Source organism: Scyliorhinus torazame, chromosome 5, assembly GCF_047496885.1.
Source record: "Scyliorhinus torazame isolate Kashiwa2021f chromosome 5, sScyTor2.1, whole genome shotgun sequence".
NCBI lineage: Eukaryota > Metazoa > Chordata > Chondrichthyes > Carcharhiniformes > Scyliorhinidae > Scyliorhinus > Scyliorhinus torazame.
Window position 1 is genome coordinate 96,726,320 of NC_092711.1, and position 9,637 is coordinate 96,735,956.

At 52.9% G+C, this 9,637-nt stretch overlaps 1 protein-coding gene across 1 annotated transcript; it reads left to right on the forward strand.

Annotated features, from left to right (window-relative positions):
- Positions 1-242: 242 nt before the first annotated feature.
- On the forward strand, positions 243-9,103 carry LOC140419076 (uncharacterized). The gene is made up of 2 exons (XM_072502820.1): positions 243-434; positions 7,281-9,103. The coding sequence occupies exon 2, from the start codon at positions 7,712-7,714 to the stop codon at positions 8,732-8,734; it is 1,023 nt and encodes a 340-aa protein (XP_072358921.1). The 5' UTR covers positions 243-434; positions 7,281-7,711; the 3' UTR covers positions 8,735-9,103.
- Positions 9,104-9,637: the final 534 nt, after the last annotated feature.

A 9,637-nucleotide genomic window follows, 5' to 3' on the forward strand; every position in this document is an offset into this window, starting at 1 on the left:
CGACCATTAATTGTTTATTCTCTTGCCTTGTTTGCAGATTCTTTACCCAGCGCGAAACTGCAGGCTGACGGTGTGCTGTGTAAAACCTGACATTCCACAGGCCCCACTTTCCTGGAACAACATGAAGAATCTGTTTAAATCCACAAATACAAAGCTCCAGTTTTCTCCTGGAGTTGAGACAAATCAACTTTCAAAATGATGCAACTTTCAGCCAATGAGGGAGATCCGGGCTGAGCCCCGCCCCTCATTCACTCCGATTGGTTGGGGGACCAGCTGCTCCCGCTCTGTTCTCCAGTCCCGCCCCCTACTCCAAATGGCCCGGAGCTGCCGTCAATCACTCCCAGGGCATGGTGGGCTGGAGCATGCGCAGTGCCTGGAGTAGCTCCGGTTGAGACGGTTGTGCGGAAATTCTCAGTCCGATCTGCTACTGCCGGGTAAGTCATGAGGGAGGGATTGATGCGGCGGATGTGTCCGGCGGCTTCATAAAAACTCCGTTCAGGCTCCAAGCCCCGAATACGAAGCTCGGATACAGCAGCTGAACCGGCGAAAGCTGCTCGGGCTTTTCCCCAACACAGGCCCGGGTGGACGAAGTGTGGGGCAGGGCGCATGCGCACGGAGCGAGCGCCCCTGCGTTGCCCCGCCTCCCATTCATTCTGGTTGGTTGGACGACCAGCCGCTCTCTTTCGGTCCCTCAGCCACGCCTCCTCTCCCTATTGGTCCGAACCTGCCGTCAATCAGTCCCCGGGCATTGTGAGCTGGAGCAAACCCTTCACCATCATTGTCAGCTCCCTGGTTTGCAGCTGCGGGGCTTCTCCCTCCCTCCCGGGAACAGGCCCAGGTTAACGGGCACCATCCTGCTTCAGACACTGGAGGATGGTTCACATCAGAGGATGGGGGAGGGGGAAAAGAAATAAGAGCTTCCACTTTTTACTCAAATCAGTGAGGACTCTGATCTCTGGCAAGGAAGGAAACGCTGGCAGGTGGGCGGGGAGGATTCACAAACACCCGCTGGAGGCCCCAAGCCCCCAATAGGACCCATTGATTTTATTGTCAGTCTGCAGATAGGAGCTGGAGAACTGAACCCAGGCAGAGGAGAGGGAGGGAGAAACAGAGTGGAGGAAAGAAATGGTGCCGATGGTGAGATGGGTTTGGATTTCAGCCCAGGGAGGAGGGAGACTGTGTGGGATGGGGATTTACAGCTTTGGGGGAACAAGAGAGGAAAAAATGTTCCAGAGAAACTAGAATTGCCTGTTGTACACTATTGTAAACTCCTTTTACAGGGGGTTAGAATTGGAGAAGTTACACATCATAAACTTGTAGCGCACAAAGACTCCGTGAGACAAATAGAGTGAAGTCGATGAGGCTTTATTAAGCGTGTCTGTTCCCCCGCAGCTCAATAGTAGAATGGCCTGCGGGGGAGGACTCCTGCTTCTTATACTCCGCTTTCAGGACGGAGCTAGAGGTCAACGGCCAACCAGGACCCAGGATCTGTCAGCCAATGACATTAGGGCTTCCAGTCCCACATGACCCCTAATACATACTATCACAAAACTCAATCCTTGTCAAAAATGAACTCGGCGGGGTGATGCTTCGTATGGTGGTAAGGGTTTACAGGGCTGGTCCTGGGAGGAAAAAACAGTCACATGGCAATACAGTATTGTACAATTTTGTCCTGTTTCAACTATTTACAGAAGGTATCGGGAGAAAAGCAAAATGTTCTTGTGAAAAGTCCATACATTGATTTAGATCGACGCCACGAGTCGGTCGGGCGGTCTGGTCGTCCGTGTCGATCGCCGCGGCCCCGGTGGTGGTGGTGGTGCTTGTACCGGTGTTGTCGTCTCCGGGATCCTTACGGTTTCCGCTTGGGCTTTATTCTTGGTCGGGCCTGAGGGGAGGGGAACCGATCCTCCTGGGAAGTGGGAGGTCGCGGGGTGCGGCGGTGGCAGGAAGGGGGGGGGTTGGGTGAATGGTGTCGGGGGGGTGTGTGTTGCCGGCGGGCGCCAGATCCCGCAGGGAGACCGTGTCCTGTCGGCCGTCGGGGTACTCCACGTAAGCGTACTGCGGGTTCGCGTGGAGGAGGTGAACCCTTTCGACCAACGGGTCCGCCTTATGTGCCCGCACATGCTTTCGGAGCAAGATGGGTCCTGGGGCCGCCAGCCAGGTCGGCAGCGACGTTCCAGAGGAGGACCTCCTAGGGAAGACAAGGAGACGCTCATGAGGCGTTTGATTAGTGCTCGTACATAATAGCGACCGGATGGAGTGGAGAGCGTCCGGGAGGACCTCCTGCCACCGTGAAACTGGGAGGTCCCTGGACCGTAGGGCCAGTAGGACGGTCTTCCAGACCGTGCCGTTCTCCCTCTCTACTTGCCCGTTCCCCCGGGGTTGTAGCTGGTCGTCCTGCTCGAGGCTATGCCCTTGCTGAGCAGGAACTGGCGCAGCTCGTCACTCATGAAAGAGGACCCCCTGTCGCTGTGGACATATGCGGGGCAACCGAACAGTGTGAAGATGGTGTTCAGGGCTTTAATGACTGTGGCCGCGGTCATGTCAGAGCAGGGAATGGCGAATGGGAAGCGGGAGTATTCGTCCACCACATTAAGAAAGTATGTGTTGCGGTCGGTGGAGGGGAGGGGCCCTTTGAAATCGAGACTAAGGCGTTCAAAGGGGCGGGAAGCCTTAATCAGGTGCGCACCATCCGGACTGAAAAATTGCGGTTTGCATTCCGCGCAGATGTGGCAGTCCCTTGTGACTGTACGGACATCCTCTAAAGAGTATGGGAGGTTGCGGGACTTGATAAAGTGGAAAAACCGAGTGACCCCCGGGTGGCAGAGGTCCTCGTGGAGGGTTTAGAGGCGGTTAATTTGTGCGTTGGCACATGTGCCGCAGGATAGGGCATCGGACGGCTCGTTCAGCTTTCCGGGACGATACAAAATCTCGTAGTTGAAGGTGGAGAGCTCGATCCTCCACCTTAAGATCTTGTCGTTTTTGATTTTGCCCCGCAGTGCATTATCGAACATGAAGGCTACCGACCGTTGGTCAGTGAGGAGAGTGAATCTCCTGCCGGCCAGGTAATGCCTCCAATGTCGCACAGCTTCCACTATGGCTTGGGCTTCCTTTTCCACTGAGGAGTGGCGGATTTCTGAGGCGTGGAGGGTCCGGGAGAAAAAGGCCACGGGTCTGCCCGCTTGGTTAAGGGTGGCTGCTAGAGCTACGTCTGAGGCGTCGCTCTCGACCTGGAAGGGGAGGGACTCGTCGATGGCACGCATCGTGGCCTTTGCGATATCCGCTTTGATGCGGCTGAAGGCCTGGCAAGCCTCTGTCGACAGAGGGAAGGTAGTGGTCTGTATTAGGGGGCGGGCCTTGTCTGCGTACTGGGGGACCCACTGGGCGTAGTATGAAAAAAACCCCAGGGCTTTGGAGCAGTGCGGGAGGGGAAATTCCATGAGGGCGCGCATACGTTCGGGGTCGGGGCCTATTATCCCATTGCGCACTACGTAGCCCAGAATGGCTAGCCGATTGGTGCTAAAAACGCACTTGTCCTCGTTGTACGTGAGGTTCAAGGCTTTGGCAGTCTGGAGGAATTTTTGGAGGTTGGCGTCGTGGTCCTGCTGGTCGTGGCCGCAGATGGTTACATTGTCGAGATACGGGTACGTGGCCCGCAACCCATGTTGATCAACCATTCGGTCCATCTCCCGTTGGAAGACCGAGACCCCGTTTGTGACGCCAAATGGGACCCTTAGGAAATGGTATAATTGCCCGTCTGCCTCGAAGGCTGTGTACTTGCGGTCACTTGGGCGGATGGGGAGCTGATGGTAGGCGGACTTGAGGTCCACGGTGGAGAAGACTTTATATTGGGCAATCCGATTGACCATGTCGGATATGCGGGGGCGAGGGTACGCGTCTAGTTGCGTGTACCTGTTGATGGTCTGGCTATAGTCTATGACCATCCTTTGTTTCTCCCCTGTCTTCACTACTACCACCTGCGCTCTCCAGGGACTATTGCTGGCCTGGATTATGCCCTCCTTTAGTAGCCGCTGGACTTCGGACTGAATGAAGGTCCGGTCCTGGGCGCTGTACCGTCTGCTCCTAGTGGCGACGGGTTTGCAATCCGGGGTGAGGTTCGCAAACAAGGACGGGGGTTGCACCTTGAGGGTTGCGAGGCCGCAGATAGTGAGTGGGGGTATTGGGCCGCCGAATTTGAACGTAAAGCTCTGTAGATTGCATTGGAAATCTAATCCCAGTAAGGTGGGGGCGCAGAGTTGGGGAAGGACGTTTAGTTTGTAGTTTTTGAACTCCCTCCCCTGCACCGTTAGGGTAACTATGCAGAATCCTTGGATCTGTACGGAGTGGGATCCTGCAGCTAGGGAAATCTTTTGTGCGCTGGTATAGGTGGTCAAGGAACAGCGTCTTACCATGTCGGGGTGGATAAAGCTCTCCGTGCTCCCGGAGTCGACTAGGCATGGTGTCTCGTGGCCGTTTATTAGCACCGTTGTCGTCGTCGTCTGGAGTGTCCGGGGCCGAGCTTGATCGAGCGTAATTGAAGCGAGACGTGGTTGTAGTAGTGGAGTGGGGTCCGTTGTTGCCGTCCAAGATGGCGTCGGGGATGATCAAAATGGCCGCCCCCATACATCGCAGATGGCGGCGGGGGTGGACAAAATGGCCGCCCCATACATCGCAGATGGCGGCGGGGGTGGACAAAATGGCCACCCCCACGCGTCGTAGAGGTTTGGGGTGGTCCAAGATGGCGGCGCCCTTCCTCCCCTCGTGGTGGCCGGGACCCAAAATGGCGGCGTCTGCAGGTCGCACATGGGGCGCTGGGGGGGTTGGGGAGCGTTAGGACCGCACGGGGCTCCCTCATCTCCGGGGACAGCGGTGGTCGGGACCCAAGTTGGTAGCGCCGGCGGGTCAGACGTGGGGCGCGGGGGGGGGGTGTTAGGGGGGCGTTAGAGACGGCCAGAACTCCCTCTTCTCCGTGGGGAGTGGTGGTCGGGACCCAAAGTGGTAGCGCCGGCGGGTCATACATGGGGTGCGCGGGGGGGGGGGGGTTGGGGATCGTAAGCGGCGTGCAGGGCTCCCTGTTCTCCCGGGACCGCGGTGGTCGGGACCCAGAGCGGCTGCGCCTGCGGGTGGGGAGCGTAAACGGCTTGCAGGGCTCCCTGTTCTCCCGGGACAGCGGCGACCTCACGGGACCGGCACACAACCGCGAAATGGCCCTTTTTCCCGCAGCTCTTGCAGATCGCTGCGCGGGCCGGGCAGCGCTGCCGGGGGTGTTTCGCCTGGCCGCAGAAATAGCAGCGGGCGCCCCCGGTGCGACTTGGCGTTTGGACCGCGCAAGCCTGTGGGGTGTCCGGGGGGGGTGGGGGGTGGGTTTGTCGCGACGGGTACGTACGGAGCCCAATGGGCTGCCGCGCGGTCGGGGCCGTAGGCGCGGGTGTTACGCACGGCCACGTCTAGGGAGGCTGCTAGGGCCCGGGCCTCTGAGAGTCCTAGCGACTCTCTTTCTAGAAGTCTTTGGCGGATTTGGGAGGAATTCATACCTGCCACAAAAGCATCGCGCATTAACATGTCCGTGTGTTCATTTGCGTTCACCGAAGGGCAGCTGCAGGTTCGTCCCAAAATCAGCAGCGCGGCGTAGAATTCGTCCATCGATTCTCCGGGACCTTGCCGTCTCGTCGCGAGCTGGTAGCGAGCGTAGATTTGGTTAACTGGGCGGACATAGAGACTTTTCAGTGCTGCAAACGCCGTCTGGAAATCCTCCGAGTCTTCGATGAGGGAGAAGATCTCCGTGCTCACCCTCGAGTGCAGGACCTGTAGTTTTTGGTCTTCTGTGACCCGGCCGGTGGCCGTTCTGAGGTAGGCCTCGAAACAAGTCTGCCAGTGCTTGAAGGCTGCTGCCACTTTCGCTGCGTGGGGGCTGATCCTCAGGCATTCCGGAATGATCCTGAGCTCCATAGTCCTTTTTTTTTTAGGCACGCTTAATAAATTGTAGCGCACAAAGACTCCGTGAGACGAATAGAGTGAAGTCGATGAGGCTTTATTAAGCATGTCTGTTCCCCCGCAGCTCGATAGTAGAATGGCCTGCGGGGGAGGACTCCGGCTTCTTATACTCCGCCTTCAGGGCGGAGCTAGAGCTCAACGGCCAACCAGGACCCGGGATCCGTCAGCCAATGACATTAGGGCTTCCAGTCCCACATGACCCCTAATACATACTACCACAAAACTCAATCCAACAGAAAGGTTGATTTCTATCCTGCATTGACAGTGATGACTTTTGTAACATGAGATTACAGCTCTCAGGAAAGATTAAATGGAGAGGGGCCTTTTTTCTATTGAAAACAACCAATTAAGCGGTGGCCTGATAGAAATCTTTAAAATTATCAGTTCTTTAAAATTATCAGTACTTTTGAGAGGGGTCGATGTGAGAGAGTCCAAAATCAGTGACCATTAATAAACAACAAGTCATAATTACAAGATAGTTACGAATAAATCCAAGGGGGCAATTTGGACAAATTTTTTATCACATGTTCAGAATGTGCAACTCATTACCATGGGAAGGAGTTGAGGAAACTGCTGAGATGTTTTCAAAAGGAAACGGGACAAGCACATGAGAGAAAATGGAATCGAAAATCAGCTGAAAGGCTGAGATTTGATAGGTGTGACAGTCGGAGATGTATAAGACCATAAGACATAGGAGTGGCAGTAAGGGCATTCGGCCCATCGAGTCCACTCCATCATTCAATCATGGCTGATTTCAACTCCATTTACCCGCTCTCTCTCCATAGCCCTTAATTCCTCGAGAAATCAAGAATTTATCAACTTCTGTCTTAAAGACACTAACGTCCCGGCCTCCACCGCCCTCTGTGGCAATGAATTCCACAGACCCACCACTCTCTGGCTGAAGAAATTTCTCCTCATCTCTGTTCTAAAGTGACTCCCTTTTATTCTAAGGCTGTGCCCCCGGGTCCTAGTCTCCCCTGCTAATGGAAACAACTTCTCTACATCCACCCTATCTAAGCCATTCATTATCTTGTAAGTGTCTATTAGATCTCCCCTCAATCTCTTAAACTCCAATGAATATAATCCCAGGATCCTCAGACGTTCATCGTATGTTAGGCCTACCATTCCTGGGATCATCCGTGTGAATCTCCGCTGAACCCGCTCCAGTGCCAGTATGTCCTTCCTGAGGTGTGGGGCCCGAGTAAGGACAGCAGCAGAATCTGTGACAGAATGGCCTGTTTGTGTCTTATATATTCACAGTAATTCAATGTAATCTCCTTTTACAGAATATTTGCAGATGTAAACATCATGTCGAGATCTGACAGTCACTTGATTCATCAGGACCGGCCTTTCAACGTGGAAGGAGAAATGTTTGTCTGTTTTGTCTTTCGGGAAAAAATTCAAAAATCACTGTGATTGGAAAAGCACCGAGACACAGACATCAAAGTAATTTTCCACAGTTAGCTGGAACTGAGCTTTAACCAATCACACAGCATGAAATTAAATTGCAGCATTTACATCAGGGAGACACCGTACTCAGGCTTCAACTGATGATCCAAGTTGGAGAGACATAAGGACATTCGCACCAAAGGAATCAAGAAGCAGCAATTGGACATTCAGCCCCGTGAGCCTGTTCCACCATTTAATAACTTCACGGCTGATCTGACAGTGACTGCAAATCTGCATCCCACCTACACCTGGTAACCTGTCAATAACCATGGAGAAACCGTGGAAATGTGGGGACTGTGGGATGGGATGCTATTCTCCGTCTGAAATGCAAACTCATCGACATATTCACACTGGGGAAAGGCCGTTCATCTGCTCTGTGTGTGGGAAGGGATTCACTCTGTCATCCCACCTCCTGACACACCAACTTGTTCATACTGATGAGAGACCGTTTAAATGTGCTGACTGTGAGAAGAGCTTTAAAAGCAGAAATTATTTACTGACACACCAACGCACTCACACTGGGGAGAGGCCGTTCACCTGCTCCGTGTGTGGGAAGGGATTCATTTGTGCATCTCACCTCCAGACACACCAACTTGTTCATACTGATCAGAGACCTTTTAAATGTGCTGACTGTGAGAAGAGCTTTAGAAGCAGAAATAATTTACTGACACATCAACGCACTCACACTGGGGAGAGGCCATTCACCTGTCTGGAATGTGGGAAGGGATTTAATGATTTGTCAAACCTCCGGACTCACCATCAGGTTCACTCTGACCAGAGACCGTTTAAATGTGCTGACTGTGAGAAGAGCTATAAAAGCAGAAATAATTTACTGATACATCAACGCACTCACACTGGGGAGAGGCCATTCACCTGCTCCGTGTGTGGGAAGAGATTCACATGTTCATCCGACCTTGTGATACACCAATTTGTTCACACTGATCAGAGACCTTTTAAATGTGCTGACTGTGAGAAGAGTTTTAAAAGTAAAAAGCATTTAATGTCACATCAACGGACTCACACTGGGGAGAGGCCGTTCACCTGCTCCATGTGTGGGAAGAGATTCACATGTTCATCCGACCTTCTGAAACACCAGCGAGTTCACACTGGGGAGAGACCGTACACTTGCCCCATGTGTGAGAAGAAATTCACTCGGTCATCCGACCTGACTTCACACCAACTTGTTCACACTGATCAGAAACCTTTTAAATGTTCTGAATGTGAAAAGAGATTTAAAAGAAAAACAAGTCTGCGGAAACACCAGCGAGTTCACACTGAAACAGAATCATAGAATTTACAGTGCAGAAGGAGGGCATTTGGCCCATCGAGTGCACCGGCCCTTGCAAAGAGCACCTTACTTAAGCCAAGTTACCTCCAACCTAACCCATAACCCCACCTAACCTTTTTGGATACTAAGGTCAATTTATCATGGCCAATTCATCTAACCTGCACATCTTTGAACTGTGGGGGGAAACCGGAGCACCTGGAGGAAACCCACGAAGACACTGGGACAACGCGCAGACACCGCACAGACAGTGACCCAAGCCGGGAATCAAACCCGGGACCCTGGAGCTGTGAAGCAAATGTGCTAACTGTTAAATCCCAAATTTCTTTACCCGTCAGTCTGGCCTCAATAAAAGTCGAGATGGATTTGCAGGTACAGCATTAGTTATTTTATTTAGCTTGCAAGCTTGATTCATTTCACAGAGGCATAAGACACACACATCTAGTCTCCTACACCCCGGAAAGCGAATGAACAAAGAGACAAAGGGATCTCTGCAAATCAATTCAAATGGTATCAAGTTTCACATACACGATTCCCATAGGTCATCCTATACCACTCCTGACCTAGTCAGACATTCTGATTGGCTCACTTCCAATCCCTTCCTCTGGCCCCTATTACCCAGCATCCTTTTCTCCCCCTATGGTGGACACACCTCCTCCTTGCTTTGCCATGCGGTCTGAAATCCTTTGTCTGTGAACTCACCAGAATGAGACTGGCCTATCTCTACATTACAGTAACTAATATCCCTAAAGTAACTATTTTATATCACATTCGTCATAACCACTGTGCTACTGTGTCACCCAAACGTGGGAGCGGTACTTGGGAGAGCCTGTTCAACCGCTCCGTGTGTGGGAGGAGATTCACTCAGTCAAACAACCTGAACAGACATCAGCAAGTTCACAGGCAACA

Coding starts and splice junctions, on each gene's coding strand:
- LOC140419076 (XM_072502820.1), top strand. CDS start 7,712: ATGGAGAAACCGTGGAAATGTGGGGACTGTGGGATGGGATGCTATTCT.